The following is a 17,779-nucleotide window of genomic DNA, read 5'->3' on the forward strand; positions in this document are numbered from 1 at the left end:
TATTACGCAGAACGCTTTCAAGAACATAGAAAACGTATTGTCAAATGACCTCATGGCAAAGAGCAACCAAGAAATCTTTGTTGAATATTGGTGAATCAAAACGGTTATGTCCTGGACTCTCACTGGACAAACGACTTATTTGCAATTTCTCATCAGCTCCAGAATTTTCATTCAATTCAATTTAAGGTTTATTAAAAACATGAGTCGCAGCCAAATGGCTGAATTGTTCGTGTATACAAAGTAAAAACAATAAAAAGACTCATTACATATTTCAAATATTAAAAAAAGTAACCTTTGTAAAAACAGACATGAGAAATATGTGTATAGGCAAGAATACTTTGGCAAAGAAAATGTATATACATGTACATAAGATAATGAGGAAATAGTTCATTGACGGTTCGCCGATTTTCGACAAAGACCACCCAGCTGTTCTTTGTTATTTGGCGAGAATTGGAAATACATTTACTGCATGTGTTCTAGAATTTGTACTGCGTCGTGAGAGCGGAAACTCCCAATTATTTTTTACAACCCGGTTTTTGTCAATTTTACATGATTAGTTAAAAGAACCGAATCGATAGACCGGTCTGAATACCAAAATTATTGGATGAAGCAAATCTAAAATGAATTTGCGCCATTGTAGTTGATATTGGTCTGACCATGGTGATTTCTTGTTGATTCTGTAAAACATTTGTGAAAATTGTGTTATCATTACCATGGGTCCATGTCATTACTAATGTTTCATAAAATTCCGATACCAAGGGTAAGATTCTGCAACATAATGTGCATTACTTTGAAAATTGTTGGAATACAACACTAGATGATATCGAACGAATAACGTGTCCTCGTATTATTGATAGAACGAATGAAGACAAAGATAATTCGTCGGCCTCATATACCAAAAGAGCCTCTCTCTTTTTTTTTTTTTTTGGGGGGGGGTCGCATTCCGAAACAAATTACTTTATACTGCAAAATGAGTAAAAGGCATGTCGACATGGCGAGATTTGTTATCTTGTCAAGTCTAGTTACAAAATGGTTAATGTCAACATGGCGATATATTTTATCTTGCCGTGTCGAAATATAAGGTTATCTCGCCATGAGAACGTATTACTTAAAAAAGAAACAGAAAGTCGACTTGGCAAGATAAAGTAACTCGTCATGTCAACATGTCGACATAACTAAGCTATTAAGTCGACATGGCAAGATAAAATAACTCGTCATGTTGACATAATAAGGCTATTAATTCGACATGGTCAGATAAAACATCTCGCCATGTCGTGAAGGCACTTAATGGCTCCTTACTTACTTATCAGCCAATCAAAATCAAGGAAAGTTGTCAGATTTGACATCTTGTCAGACAGAAATGTTGATGAAACACCCACCGGGTTAACATGTTTAACTGTTTAACCAGTCAACGGGATCCTCAAATCGAAGAGTGAGAAAGTGTGTAATGCTTCTACCAATTTTATTTCGGAAGTCTATTTGACCCCTCATCAATTTACATATGCGACTCGTTTGTTACTCGCGGCACCGCGCACATGTCAGGGGTCCAACATAACAGTGACGAGCGGACATGGCGGAGGTATAGGGAAGGACATCGACCTCGGCCCAAAATGCCGTTTTAGGCTGCAGTCTATTCAATGTTTTAATTACTGATTTGGTAATCTTGAATTTATGTAATTTTTATAGTGAGTAAATACGACCTTGTGTTCTAAATTTGTGGATTAATTATCTAAACATGCTAAAGGCCCTTTCTAGTTTAAAACAAATACTTTTCTCCTCCTTCTAATTTGACAATCAGTCACAATTGACTGATTTTGTCACACAATATACATGGATATGATGACAAAAGGGTTTAGTTTTGCTACACTTGATTTTTTATTAAAGTTTCAGCAAGGTCTGATCTTTCACACTGGTAGCCAGTTTAGTCATTTTTGCTTCTATCTATAAACTATCAAAATAGACAATCAAATAAGGGCCCTGTTTCATAAATATGTTTAGAAACCTGCACAATTTCTATGATCAGCCAATCAAATCAATTACTTTTAGTTGTTTTAAACGATAAAAAAAATAACAAGTGTCATGAAACAGGCCCCATGTACTTAAGAGAAGTTATCAAAAGGGGGCATGCCGCTTATTTTCAGAGTTAAACAGCAAGAGTTGAAACGGAACGCCACCCCAACCCCCTCTCCCCCTAAAAAAAAGATACGGAGAATAATACACATCTGTGTCATAAGTTCTAGTCAGACAGTAGCTTTGCAAATGTTACGTCAGAGTCTATGTTTTAGACTGGAAATTGCACTTGGAATGTCAGGAAGGGTTTAACTATTATTTGTACTGAAGAAAGTACATCTTAATATTCAGGCCAAATGACTTTTAGAAGTGGGTTCTTCTGTTTATCGATACTTTGCATACCGCGCCGATCACAACACCTACGAACGCCAAAATCCAGCATACACAGAGGATATCGCAGTCGCCATGCCGTCTGCTGCTTTTCATTTCACCCGGCCTGGAAATCCGTCGCGAACATTCTAGAAATTTTGGTAATCGGGGCGGAGGTGAAGTGCATTTGCAAAATGGTTCGTTTTGATTTCCAATCACGAAACAAGTTCTCCCCGAAAGAGGTTGGAGTGGGAAAAAATCCCGTTTTCCGCTATCCGATGTTATCGTTGCCATGGTTACCGTAGGTGATGTACGCCCACCCCCCTCACCGTTTTCTTCGTTGTCCGTCTCATTTTCTTCACCGTCGCTAGTGCTTTTATCTAATTCGCCATCATTGTCACTGCTTTCACTAGATTTTCTATACAGTGTGGTACTTCCTACTGTGGTGACACTAACTGTCCCAAAAGAAACACTGCTACTCTGATCTGTCCTCGTAAATGGGGTACTAGCACTTTCTTCGTTGAAGCTGGTGCTTGGCGTTTGCGGACTTTCATTTTCCGGTTGCTCATCAACTTCCTCCTGCGCTGTCCCTCCGGCGTTACCAGGATATCCTGGAGAGAAATTTTGAAAAGAAGATTACAGTGGTATCTCTCTTTGAACGAAACAGCTTTTTTATTATATCATTGCCAGATAAGAAATGCCATACATGTATTCGAATTAGTCTCCGTGCAGCATCGAACCTATAATGGTTGAAATATTGTTCGTTTTCTTATAAACACAGTAAGTATATTACTCAAGGCCTGCGCCATGAACATTCCTAGTACCGGGAGGACCAGGAGTCGAGGAATAGTGATGTGAAATCCTCCATCCCCGTGGGAATAAAAATGTGTGAAGTAGACAATGTTGAAAGTAAAAATTTTCAAATAGTGGATTGAAAATTTTCATTATTTTGTAATTGGTTTACCCCCCCCCCCCCCCGAAAAAACCCTGCAGATGCGTCTTTGGAAAGATTGAGACATTGGTCGTTTTAAATCGTTTGAGCTGCAATATCCGCTCAATGCAATTCTATAGAATAAAATGACAATATCCTATTTGTTGCATTTTTTTGTATGTCGGATGGGACAAAACATAAAAACATGTCGGCAATTCAAGAACACGAACCTGGAATCACTAGTGTATTTTTGTTGTACAATATAATTTAAACTCCCGAGTGTATGAATAATAACATTCAACAGTGTTCCAAATTTTAAAAGTTGGGCTTTACCCATTGGAAATAACTATAATGGTATATATTGGTATGCTCCCGAGCTATATCTTCATCTTAATTACTAAGTATCACATTCACTGTACCTTCAAACCGAACATAATTTTATTCAATATGATTTATTTTTTTAATGTCTCATATGATCATGATGATATACCTCAAGTTTCCATGAGTCAACTTTATATATTACACTCAACAAGCTTCGGTTTTCAGTGGGTCCCTTTATTGACTGAGCATTACTTTTACAAAAGGTTACTGATGGGGAAAACACATTATACAACAGTCTAATAGCCCTACATGATCTGTGTTTTATAGCGCAGGTATTATATATTAGTGGCTATCACCATGTTGTTGTGCAACAATTTGCTTTGGTTTTGTTGTTTGAAACTTTCAAGGGGAAGTTCACCCTGACAAAAAGTTTATTGTAAAAATAGTAGAAAAAATAATGAAAAATATTGCCGAAGGTTTGAGAAAAATTCATCAAATAAATAAAAAGTTATTAGAATTTCAATTATTTAATTTGTGACGTCATATGCGAGCAGCATTCCTACATAGCGAATGGTTAAAAATCAATGAAATGTCATTTTCTCAGAAAATTGAAAATGGTTTTTACTGTACCTTTTGTATATCAATAGACAAATCATTTCACACCCGATCATGAATAGAAAACAAAATCAAGTCATCAGGAACCATATAAAATTTGAAATTCATGCGTTTTATATTACATAACACATGGGGCAGCTGCTCGTTTATGACGTCACAAATCCAAAACTTTGAACTCTAATAACTTTCTTACTCTTTAACGGATTTTCCTCAAACCTTCACCAATATTTTTTGTAACTATTTTTTCTGTTATTTTTACAACAAAGTCTTCTTCAGGGTGAATTCCCCTTTAACTGTAGTATGAATTATTATTACCATATCCGTAGTATGAGGGCCATATCCGAACTTTGGCAGTATCGTCGGATTCTTCATTTGATTCCGAGCTCTTAGAACTGTCATCAGCTGCAAATAAATAAATCAGATGAAACAATATTGCATCAACCGGTTCAACTGTAATAAAGAACAAACGGCCTGATGATGGGAACGGCATTTGTTGAGTTTTGACGCATCCCCCTCCAGAAACAAATTCAAGTAGTACCCCCCCCCAAAAAAAAAACTATTTATATAGATGGCAATCGGAGAAACCAAAATTATGCAATGTCTTTGTATGTATGTATGTATATATATATATATATATATATATATATATATATGTAATTATGTATGTATATTTTTTTTTTTTTTTGGGGGGGGTGATACTAGAAATGCAATACTTGATTGAGAAAAAAAACTTATCCGTTGTAGTATCGTGCAGAAAACCTTTTTTTGAATGACACGACTGAATAGGCCTACAACGTTTTAGCTTGGAAGGGGATGGAGGTGGGGGGGGGGGGGGGGGGGAGAAGCGGATTTTTTTTTATCTTAAGGAGCGAGCTGCAGTAGTCACCATATCCCTACCAATGAGGGGGCTCACATTGGCAACACAACTCCTTAGGAATTAACAACCCCTTTATATCACTATTTGGTAATTCCTTCCCAGTATTTCTTACATAATACATACAGTAAAATTAAGTTTATTATAAAAAAAATAATACACTAATTGTAATTGTCTTTATGAATGAAAAACATTTAACGCAAGACTGTATTTCTGCATGATATTGCGCAAAGTGCATTTTATTAAAAATACCCCTTTCTATTTTTTTCTAGATGGAAACTTATCGTGCAAAGGTTATCAGAGTGTTTTTTTTATTTCTGTATATTTGGTAATAAATCAAAGTCCACCAATGTCTGCGAAATGGATGTACAATGATCATAAGTAAAATGTCAACGATGGCGAGTCGAGTTGACCATTCCATGGACAACACTTCGACCTTCGCCTTGTTCCACCTATAAGTTTAATCAATCAAATTACAACGGTTTCATGAGTGTATCTCCCATGTTTGATACAGAATCTTACCTCGAATCTCAGTAATAAGAAGAAGAAGATTGTAGCAAATGGCTAAGACGAGCTTCATGGTTCGATCAGTTGATGATAGAACCTTCATCATCCTTTATATATGTCTGCAAATCTTGGTTTGAAAAGGAGTGAGGCTAATGCGTTCAGTCATCAAATCAATGTATCACATGGTACGGTGGCGGTGAATTAGGTGAAGGCCGTCCGTAGTGTACAACTTTCAGACAAAGCTGGCAAGATTCATGAAGTAAAACTCAGACATAGCCACAGCACCTCATCAAACATTGGCACAATCATTGAATCATTCTCCAAGTTACATCCGTCTAACCTGGAAATGGACAAAAAGATGAACTTGATCATGACCGTAACTGAAAGCTTTCATTGGTGAAAAGCCACTCACGAATGGTGCAATATTGGTTGTCATGCGGTTGGCGGAATATTATGGAAGTAGGACATAGGTCTTAAAAGGAATGATATGATTTTCGGATTATCAGAAAAGAAGGGACATATTCCTATATTCCTGTACGTGGTTTATAGATGGAGGATTCGCTAAATGGTTTCAGATCAGATTTAAATGATATTGCGTAATTGCTGTTGCTATGTTGCGTTTCCTCCGCGAATGACGGGATGATGATAATAGTTTATACATTCATGAACATGGTCATGTCGGTAATTGACACTTGGAAAAAACAACAACAATCAATTAAATCAATTGCGCTTCTTATTACAAAAATTGATATATTATTATAATATATTTATATATCATCCAGCATTCCTTTATTTGGCACATGCGATTCAATCGTAGCGATTGCAAGAATTCTGGCTGTTGATTGGTTTATTGTGTGACGCTGGATTTGTTTGTTTTTTCCTTCTTTTTAACGGCAGGAATATAGCAAGCTTATTAGGACGGGCGGTTCCAGGATTTAAACAAAGGGGGTTCTACTTTATATAAATTATATTGGGGGAAAAACGACAACCATCCTATCCACCCCCCATTAAGAACATGAATAAAATTAGAAATATCCACCTCTGCTGTGAACAGAATTGACACCATTTAAAAAGAGATTTTTAAAGAAGGAAGAAAAAAACCCACGTAACAAAACCGATGGGGGGGGGGTGATTATAAATTAATGGGGGGAAAACGGTTGGTATCCACGTCTGCTATATGGAACTAATTTATCACCCAAAGGGAAACAAAAAACTATACAGGATAAAAACAGTTAAGAGTGATATATACGGAGACGGAAATACAAATGGGGATAGATCGGTAAATGAATATAAAGTTAGTGTATATTTATAACGAAGAGATGAGTATATCGCTATACGGATATTATAATCATAATAAGTGAAAAGACAGATAAGTGGGATAGAGATAGATAAGGAGAGAGAGAAGGGGAGAAAATGGAATAGAGCGGAAAACATCTCATTACGTGGTTATGTCAACTACAATTTCATTCAAACACGTGCCCATGCATACATTTTGATGTCACCAGAAACTACTTTTGCTCGCAATTCCTAATAATTTATATGCCCATAGCGAATAATCAGGATATAGCCGTCGATCCGGCGTGACTGCAGACCTTAAAAGTAAAGAAAGGTCACTGTGGTCAGTCATTCTTTACAATTTTATCGAACCTGACACGTATCATGCGTATTCAAGGCAAATTGGAAATTTGAAGAAATAACGAAATGAAATAGAAAACCTTTTAATAGCCTAAGACATGTAAATAGTATATTGGCTGTAGCAACAGATGTGGTAATCGTGGAAGTAGTAGTAGTAGTAGTAGTAGTAGAAGTAGCAGTAGTAGTAGAAGTAGTAGTAGTAGTGGAAGTAGTAGAAGGAGTACATGTAGTAGTAGTAGTAGAAGTAGTAGTAGTAGTAGTAGAAGTGGTGGTAGTAGTAGTAGAAGTAAAAGTAGTAGTAGTAGTAGAAGTAGTAGAAGAAGAAGTATTAGAAGTAGAAGTAGTAGTAGTAGTAGTATTAGAAGTAGTTGTACAGTCATAAAAGTAGCAGTAGTAGAAGTAGATATAGCAGTAGTAGTAGAAGAAGAAGAAGAAGAAGAATAGGAGCAACAGTGGCATCAGCTAATCGGGTTATGAGTATGACCACATAGTCGTTCCGTCTCGTGCTTAACGAATTCTGACAAATATTCTATATAGATAGGAATCATGGTGTAGGGAATACTTCAAGGGTTAGAGTGTGTGTTTTATGTCGTTTTGCATTTAAGGCTGTAACTACAGTAAATACTCACTTCTTGCATTATCATGATTATAGTCCGGGTTATAATTGAGCAATGTCTGCACAAAAAAGGAGAAATTTTCATATAGTGCTTCTAGACCAGTTTTTTATGCTGAATATGAATATATGAGGTAACCAGGCTGTATCCTGAAAATTAACCCGTGAGGGCGCTTTTTTCAAAATGGCCGCCAAATTTTCAGAACATTTGAATTTTCGTACATAGATTTTTACATAAACATTCAATTGCCACAAAATTAGTGTCATATGAAAGACGAATACATTTCCTACAATTTGGTACCATTTATAGGGGATAAGTAGGTCATATGGCTGAGATTTTAAGTAGAAAATTGCATTTTTTGTCATTTTTTCCCAAAAATTGAAAATAAAATTTTGCAAATACATGATTTTACATAATTCTAAGAAAAATGAATCAATGACCTTGAAATGTTCCAGAAAACTTTATTGATATACTATTATTATGTAGATGAAATTTCAACTCTGTATCATTCTTCTTAGCAAATTTATAAGGTATCAAACTTGAATACTTCAATTTCAGAAATGTCGCTTTTTGTATGCATTTCCATAGACTAATACGTATAACATGTATAATATATATAATGTATATAGTTAAACATTAAATCCAATTATCTCCGCTCGTTAGTCACTTGGATAGTTAAGAGTAGGCTTTTCTATATCAGTTACATAAAACAAAATGTTGGCACATCAAGGCCTAACACTCTCATGGGGTGGGGAAGTTGAAGCCCCCCCCCCCCCCCTTTTGGCTATATTATGTTGTTGTATATTGCCTATGAAGCACCCATTGAGGCAAAAAGCATTTTTGCTATACAGTACAGCCACTTTAATTACTTTGAAACCACTTGGAGAGGAAAAGAGTATTAAGCTTTGTAGCTACATCGAAAGTAGTGACACGTACATCAAAGCCAACCCCTCTCGGGGGGGGGGAGGATCACCCCTCCCCCTTTTGCTTATTGCCAATTTATTTGGAAATTCACCATTTTGGACCCAACATTGAGGAAAAAAAAGCATTTGTGCATTATAGTATTTTATTGCTTTGAGAGAGTAGTGTGTTCTACCAGCTACATAAATAAGCGCTAGCACATCGAACCCTAGCCCTATAAGGGGCTGTCTAATGTCACCCCCTCCTCTATATCATGTATATTGCCTATTTATTGAAAATTTCAACATTTTGGATCACCCATTGAGGCATATTAAGGGGCGTTTCTATATCATACAGCCAATTTTATTTTCTTGTAATTACTTAGAGAGAAAAGCGTAGGCTTTGCTCTATCAGCTACATATTATTAGGAAGCGCTGGCACATCGAAACCTATCCCTCACACGGGCTGATAAGTCAACCCCCCCCCCCTCTATTATCATGTATAATACCTATTTATTGGAAATTACACCATTTTGAATCGCCCATTGAGGCAAAAGTGCGTTTCTACTATACAGCCAATTTCGTTTTCTTGCAATGACTTGGAGAGGATAGAGTAGGCTTTGCTCTATCAGATACAAATACACAAGTGCTTACAAAGAAAAGCCTACCCCTCGGGAAGCTGTTGAAATTAACCCATCCATTTTGCATTGTAGCATATTTATTGAAGAATTCACCATTAGAAAGCCCCCATTTAGGCAAAAAGGCGTTTCTGATATATAGCCCTGCCACTTTTACTGCATTGAAACCACTTAGGGATGAAAGAAGAGGTTTTTGCTTTATCAGCCACATATAAAGAGGTGCAGGCAAATAAAAGCCTACTTCCTTCAGGGGACTGTCGAAATTACCCCCATCCTCTCCCTTGAAATTAACCATTTTGGAGCCCCCATTTAGGCAAAAGGCGTTCCCGATATAAAGTTCTACCACTTTTACTGCCTTGAAACCACTTAGGGAGGAAAGAAGAGGTTTTTGCTTTATCAGCCACATATAAAGAGGTGCAGGCAAATAAAGCCTACTTCCTTCAGGGGAGTGTTGAAATTACCCCTACCCCCCCCTCTTGAAATTCACCATTTGGAGCCCCCATTTAGGCAAAAAGGCGTTCCCGATATATAGTTCTGCCACTTTTAATGCCTTGAAACCACTTAGGGACGAAATAATAGGTTTTTGCTTTATCAGCCACATATAGAGAAGTGCAGGCAAATAAAAGCCTACCCCCTCCAGGAGGCTGTCGAAATCACCCATCCCTTTTGCATTATTGCCTATTTATTGAAAAATTCACCATTTTGGAGCCCCCATTGAGGCAAAAAGGCGGTTCTGATAAATAGCTCTGCCACTAGTACCGCCTTGAAACTATATGGAGAGGAAAGAGTAGGCTTTCCTCTAACAGCTACATATAAAGAAGTGGCTCTACTATATACTAGAAACATGTTTTTTTCCTTAACGGGGGTTCCAAAATGGCGATTTTTACAATGAATTGGCAAAAATCGTAAAAAAGGTGGGGTAACATAATTATAGTCCCCTGAAGTGAGTCAGGCTTCGATATGGCAGCAATTTGTTCTATATAGCTGAAAGAGGGGAACCTATTCTTTCCTCTCCAAGTGGTTTCAAGAAAGAGAAATTGTGTGTTTTATACAGCAGAAGTGCATATCGCCTCAATGGGGCTCAAAAATTTTGAATTTTCAAATAATTAGGCAATAATGCAAGAGAGGTTGGGTGATTTGACAGCCGCCCAGATGGGTAAGCTTGAATGTGCCAGCATTTCTTTATGGAGCAAAGCATGTTCTTTGTTCCTTAATTGGTTTCAAGGCAATAAAAGTGGCAGTACTATTTATCAGAGATGCCTTTTTACCTCAATGGGGGCTCAAAAATGGTGAATTTCCAATAAGCAGGCAATGACGCAAAGGCGTGAGGGGGCTGATTTCGACAGCCCCCAGAAGGGTCCGGCTTTTATTTGCCAGCACAAAATTATGTAGCTGATAGAGCAAAGCCTATTCTTTTCTCTCTAAGTGGTTTCAAGGCAATAAAAGTGGCAGAACTATATATCAAAGACACCTTTTTGCTTCAATGGGGGCTTTAAATGGTGACTTTTCAACAAATAGTCAAATAATGAAAATTAGTTGGGTAACTTCAAAAGCCACCTGAAGGAGATAGGCTTCGATTTGCCAACACTTCTTTATATGGAGCTAATAGAGCAAAGCCTACTCTTTCTTCTCCAAGTCATTGCAAGAATATAAAATTGCTGCTGTACTATATAGTAGGAATGCGCTTTTGCCTCAATGAGTGATCCAAAATGGTGAAATATCCAATAAATCAGCAATATACATGATATAGAGGGGGGGGGGGGGGGGGTTACTTAGACAGCCCCTGAGAGGGCTAGGGTTCGATGTGCCAGTGCTTATTTATATGAAGCTGGAAGAACGAAGTCTACTCTATCCTAAGTGATTTCAAATCAATAAAATGGGGTGTGCAACAAAGCACAAACGCTCTTTGGCCTCAATGTTGGGTCCAAAATTATGAATTTTCAAATAAATATGCACTATTAAGCAAAAGCCCCCCCCCCCCTAAGAGGGGTATGCTTCAGTGTGCCACTTCTTTGGATGTAGCTGGTAGAACAATTAAAGCCTACTTTTTCCTCTCAAAGTGGTTTCAAAGCAAACAAAGTGGCTGTACTGTAGTAGAAATGCCTGTTTTTGCCTCAATGGGTGCTTCAAAAAATGGTGATTTTCCAATAAATAGGCAATATACAACAACATAATATAGCCAAAGGGGGGGGGGGGGCTTCAACTTCCCCACCCTATGAGAGTGTTAGGCCTTGGTGTGCCAACATTTTGTTTTATGTAGCTGATAGAGAAAAGCCTACTCATAACTATCCAAGTGATTAACGAGCGGAGATAATTTGATTTAATTTTAACTACAGTATACATTATACATATTATACATGTTATACATATTAGTCTATGGAAATGCATACAAAAAGTGACATTTCTGAAATTGAAGTATTCAAGTTTGATACCTTATAAATTTGCTAAGAAGAATGGTACAGAGTTGAAATTTCATCCACATAATAATAGTAAATCAATAAAGTTTTCTGGAACATTTCAAGGTCATTGATTTATTTTTCTTAGAATTATGTAAAATCATGTATTTGCAAAATTTTCAATTTTTGGGAAAAAATGACAAAAAATGCACTTTTCTACTTAAAATCTCAGCCATATGACCTACTTATCCCCTATAAATGGTACCAAATTGTAGGAAATTTATTCGTCTTTCATATGACACTAATTTTGTGGCAATTGAATGTTTATGTCAAAATCTATGTACGAAAATTCAAATGTTCTGAAAATTTGGCGGCCATTTTGAAAAAAAGCGCCCTCACGGGTTAATTTTCAGGGTACAGCCTTGTTACCTCATATATTCAGCGTAAAAAACTGGTCTAGAAGCACTATATGAAAATTTCTCCTTTTTCGTGTGGCACCTTGCTCAATTATAACCCGGACTATTAACTTTAGATTGTGCATGTATGTTGTGCACACCCCTGCGCAGAGTTAAATGGGATTCAAATGTTTAAAGAAAAAAAAAAAAATGTCATGGTATTAATGTAACCAATGTAACCAAACAAACAAACAAAGTTCCACCAGCATTTTCATCTCGATTACTATTAATTCGGGAGTTATTAATCTTCAGTTATTAGATGTGGAGTTCAGTATTTCTGGCATTTGTTTAGTAATAGCGCCTGTCAACATGCTTTTGCATTTAATACAGCTCATAATATCACCCCATTTAGTAGTAATATTGCCCATCTCCGCTCCAAGCAAGAAAAGAAAGTGTATAATCAAAAGCGGGTTAAGTACAAATTCATTGGATTTTGCCCGTGCTTGAATTGGGTTAATTCCTCAAAATAAAATCAATGGGCCACTTGCCTAATGCTTTCTACTCCGAGCCCTAATATAGGTAGGGGTGCAGTTGACAGCATCGTTTATTAGAGGTTTGGCAGTGGTATGATAATACGATAGGAAAGAATAATGCTGTTGGCATGTAAGTTAATGTCATATTTCATCCCAAGGATACAGAATCTAAAAAACAAAGAACGAGAGTAAGAGAGTGGGAGAGAGAAGGAGGAGGATGATAATAAGAAGAAATCATATTCTGAGAATGTTTCTCAAACGCGTCACTTCCATTTGACTCGTCAACTGTCTTTATGAAATCTTAATTGCGCGCAAAATATTGATTGCAGTCTCATTTTAAGTTTGTAAAATCCGAATTCTGAACCGCACTTTAAAAAACACTTTCCAAACAAAGTTGTAATCATCCCAGCCACCCCCTGCCTTCTCTCTAGCTCATTTTGTCTGTTTCTATCCCTCTGTCTTGTCCTCATCCTTCCCCTATACTTGATTATTTTGTCCCATGTGCTTCGGGTGACCTTATCGACACACATTCGAAACGAGATGCCTAGACATGCTGAAAGCAAAGTCTCGTTGGCGTTAACTGTTTAATTAACAGTCATTTTTCCGCCACTCTATCTCGATATAAACCCACCTTTACAACATAAATACGTAAAAATAAAATATCCACCCCTCTTTATATTTAATACTAGTTTTTTGTGTGTGAGAAATTGTGTTCATATGATGGTTTTAACGATGTCTATGCCCAGTCTATTTCAAGTTACAGGTTCTGCCTGTAAAGTGTTGTTCAGACGATAGCTTTTTCACTTAAGATGTACAAATCCCAGATTTGGCCTTCAAACGACCCAAACTTGAAAGGAAAAAATGTATCAAAACAACTCTATGCAAATGGAAATACACTGTAAAAAAATATGATGTTAAACCTGACACCAGTTGGTGTTAATCGAGGACCACACCCTGAGGTGTTCAAATTACACCCTAGAGATTGAAAATAACACCAAAGAGTGTAAATGTAACAACCAAAGGTGTTGTAATGACACCCACAGGTGTTAAACTAACACTGTCAATTTAACACCGGTGTATTTGATTAACTGGTGTGGTCCTCTACATGCTCACCGGTTAACACCGGAGTTTTTGCTGTGCACAAGTGCATATGTCAAGACTTAGCATTGTTCGAAATCCTATTGTCATGGTCAGCCTGAAGTTACGCAAATGTGCGCTAAATGTTTTTTTTAATGAATTTTTCAAATTATGATTTTACATTTAGGAAATATTAGGAGAAATTAGGAGAAATGTAGTGCATGTTCAGGGAAGAGATTAAGTCTCACATCATGTACCAAGTACACTTGTTTTTACGGGCATTATCCTATCAAATATGCAATGCCATCTCTGGTGATGACGAATGTGACGAGTGCATGGTCTTTAATAAAGGGCGCCTGGCAGTAAATCCTCAATCCATTAGAATGTCTTCCTAAAGATTAAAGACAGAGAACTTTGCAGAAGGTTAGGCTGCAACCCATTGGGTCAATAGACTATGCCTCAAGTTCGTCAGCTGTTATTCTTCAAAAGAGCACGTATTTTGTCATCTACGCTACATTTTAAAGTTACAATTAAACTTTATTTTGAAACCACACAATTGGTCATTCATTCTTTAAATAAGATTAGAAATTTGTCATTTTGTGTGGGAAAATATCGGGTTGATGTGTTTGTGGTAGGGTCCATGATGTGTCCAACGAATTGTGAGATTTTAGCATTTAAAACCCCACGTTGTTAGCATGATTACATGGAAGATACTTGTGCTCACTGTGTGTTTGATTTTTACTCTTTCTTCTTGACAATGTATTTTAATGTCTTCGTGACTATTCATTAAAAGTTACTGAGCCAAACCCAAATAGTCGTCACTTTGTAAGCTAGATAGATGCTTCTAAACATAAAAATTGAAAAGGAGATTATAGTTTAGTTCAACTATGTTCGTTGATCTATATTGGTAAAAGTGGAGACATAATGAATTATTTTGGAGAGGGTTTCGCCTTAACAAATTGAATTAGACCAATGTAGATGAAGCAAATGACATAATGCATTCTTGTGGCCGCCAGATATTGTCTACATGGTTTGCTTCTGGATTAATCCATTAGCCAGATTACCTGTTGCATTATGGGATCAAAAAAGAATGCTCCATAGATGGCAAAATGACAACCTGAACATGATGAAAAAGAGAGTCTCGGGTGAGCCTCGCTAGAAACTTGTTAAATCAAAGGTTATTCCCCATATCTGGATACTCGGTTCGGTTACCTGTGCCAGAATTACTCCGCATGAGGGTTTTTTTTTTGCTTTGCTTTGTTTTGACTTTTTTTTGTTGCTTTTTGCATGTGTGCGTATGACCGCATATGAGACAGTTCTTAGGTGTCGGGATTCGGGAATGGAGACTGTCTTCCAAAACATATACGTGAGGATTACTACACGTAAATACTCACTTGTTGCATTAACTTTAGATTGTGCATGTATGTTGTGCACACCCCTGCGCAGAGTTAAATGGGATTCAAATGTTCAAAGAAGAAAAAAATTGTCATGGTATTAATGAAAAAAAAAGAATGCTCCATAGATGGCAAAATGAAAACCTGAACATGATGAAAAAGGGAGTCTCGGGTGAGCCTCGCTAGAAACTTGTTAAATCAAAGGTTATTCCCCATATCTGGATACTCGGTTCGGTTACCTGTGCCAGAATTACTCCGCATGAGGGTTTTTTTTTGTTTGCTTTGCTTTGTTTTGACTTTTTTTGTTGCTTTTTGCATGTGTGCGTATGGCCGCATATGAGACAGTTCTTAGGTGTCGGGAATGGAGACTGTCTTCCAAAACATATACGTGAGGATTACTGTAATAATTTGTGTTAGAATACTTTTGCTGGCGATACACATTTGCTACCCCTCGCGTCAAGGTATGATATTGATAATCTGTTCGAAGGTTAATTGTCCTCTAAATCCTCTTTATGTCTCATTCCCATTTTACAAGGATTTCTCTCTCTCTCTCCCTCTCAATATTTCGCTCATACTCTTCCCATCACCCTCTTTAGTCTCTACCCTTCTCGACCTCTATCTCACCGTTACCCCTCTCACTCTACACCATTAATGTTAATATAATAATCCAAGCAGCCTGTTGTTTCATGAGAAAAAATTCGTGAAAATACCAAGACGTACACAAATCACTGGCGAACAGCTAGAGGCCTGTGACCCCTCCCCCCCCCCCGATTCACGACCAAGAATGAGCAAGAAAAGGGAAACAAAAAAGGTAAAAGGTTACTATAAATATGATATTACATTGAAGTGTTAAACACATCACAAAATCATAGTTTTTGTATGTAAAAAGTAAAAAATTCCCCGCTCACAGATTTTTAGAAAATTTCCCAAAACAAGTCACGGCTGATCTCAAATTTTCGGCTTATTACGCCACTGACACAATTAATACTCGCATCATTAAAATATTTAAAAATTCAAATGAAATGCCGAAAACTTACCGCTATGCTCGTACCTCCTGCGCAAATCTTTTGGAACGAGCAAGGTGCTTATCCAAGAAGGGCTGTGTGGGGCTGTGGGATGTCTATCTGCACACTATGGATGAAAATGTTATAAAAATAACCTGGAGTAGCACATCCGACTGACCTGATTTAAAAATCTTATTACGCAACCCTATGGAGAATTCATAATATTGAACATCGTAGTTGCTTTAATCTGAATATTCCGATCAGCCACGACGATGCCTGGTTCTTAATCCTGTATAGAGGCTGTCATCATTATGGAATATACTTTCAGGGCATCACTGAATACTCAATAGGCTTGATCGTCTGTTCTTGTTAGTCACATCCGTCGTTTGATAGATGCCGCTGGTTTTGACTTTCACTCATCGAAGGTTGCCAAAGTCATTATTACCTGAACTTACAGAAAATCGTTAAAACTTTGGCTCACCCAAGCCATATCTGTACGATTCTTCATAAGCACTTGTTGCGTTGTATTACTATTGATCTGTCAGAAGTGTATTGCTCTAGCAACACCCCCCTCCCCCACCTTCTCCGTCTCTATCTTCCTCTCTTTGTCTCTGTCTCTTTCTCCTTCTTTACCCCTTCCCTGTATATTAATGTTTACCTGATTATATTAGCCAGATATATTTGTAAAAATAAATCTCACAGAAACACAGACATGACAGAAGTCTTAATGGTAGGCCTTTCCTTTGAGTGCATACTTTTGTTTACTGTTCGGTTGGTAAAAGTTTCACTTATTATTATTTTTTGGTAACAGTTTTGCAATGGCAAAAACATTTATATTATTCATTCCCAGTGTTGATACACGGAAAAGATGTTAGTTGTTTGCTGTATATCCTTGACCTTCCTGGTTCCGTTTTACTTCCCGTTAGTAAAAACTCGATATCAGATCATAGCAATGGCAAAGCATCGTGACGTCATATGATGCAGGTTAGCCTATCTTGGCATCAGAATGAAAGAAACCAAGAAGGCCTTACAAATCATATTTTTTACGTACCTAGCCACAGACGGGATATTTTGACGGGGGAGGCAAAATGACCTAAATCATTACCGACGTCATATTTTGATCATTTGACTTCTAGAGATGTAATTAATACGCTGCCTAGGCCTCTTCTTTTTCCTTTCTTACCCCCCCCCCCCCAAAAAAAAAAAAAAAAATCCGCAACATTTCCCCTTTTCACAAGCTGAAATATAAAGGGGGCGATTGCTCTCATGAGTGAACTTTTTTTTCCTTCAATCATGTCAATATATATTTAACACCAAAAATGAGCTTCCCAAAATGAAAACTTGGTAACTTTAAAAGGAAAATGAAAAGGGGTATTTCTGCTCTGATTAGATAAGTTTTGTAAAGCAATGCACGAATGAACACACATTATTGCAAACTGATCACTCTTCATAAAAGTTTCAGCGGTGTTGCCGTTTGTCATTCGAGCCTGTAGGTTAACGGGCAACTATCCAGTAAACTAGACCCGTTGTCCCTGGTAACAAGCGTAGTTCTTTGCTTTGCAGAATT

The 17,779-nt window shown here is 37.2% G+C and overlaps 1 protein-coding gene across 1 annotated transcript; it reads right to left on the reverse strand.

The window, feature by feature from the left end:
- Positions 1 to 915: 915 nt before the first annotated feature.
- Positions 916 to 17,385, reverse strand: LOC121411755. The gene is made up of 4 exons (XM_041604600.1): positions 16,246 to 17,385; positions 5,643 to 5,967; positions 4,562 to 4,648; positions 916 to 2,990 (listed from the first exon to the last, which is right to left on the reverse strand). Exons 2-4 carry the CDS (start codon positions 5,731 to 5,733, stop codon positions 2,374 to 2,376), a joined length of 795 nt encoding a protein of 264 aa, XP_041460534.1. The 5' UTR covers positions 5,734 to 5,967; positions 16,246 to 17,385; the 3' UTR covers positions 916 to 2,373.
- Between the last annotated feature and the right edge of the window lie 394 nt (positions 17,386 to 17,779).

This window comes from Lytechinus variegatus, chromosome 3, assembly GCF_018143015.1.
Source record: "Lytechinus variegatus isolate NC3 chromosome 3, Lvar_3.0, whole genome shotgun sequence".
In the NCBI taxonomy this organism is placed as follows: domain Eukaryota; kingdom Metazoa; phylum Echinodermata; class Echinoidea; order Temnopleuroida; family Toxopneustidae; genus Lytechinus; species Lytechinus variegatus.

Bases quoted from the DNA above. Each gene is read 5' to 3' on its own strand.
- LOC121411755 (XM_041604600.1), bottom strand. From the start codon at position 5,733: ATGATGAAGGTTCTATCATCAACTGATCGAACCATGAAGCTCGTCTTA. The intron at 4,649-5,642 runs GTAAGATTCTGT...ATTTATTTGCAG, and splicing joins TCTTATTACTGAGATTCGAG to CTGATGACAGTTCTAAGAGC. The intron at 2,991-4,561 runs GTAATAATAATT...ATTTCTCTCCAG, and splicing joins GCCCTCATACTACGGATATG to GATATCCTGGTAACGCCGGA.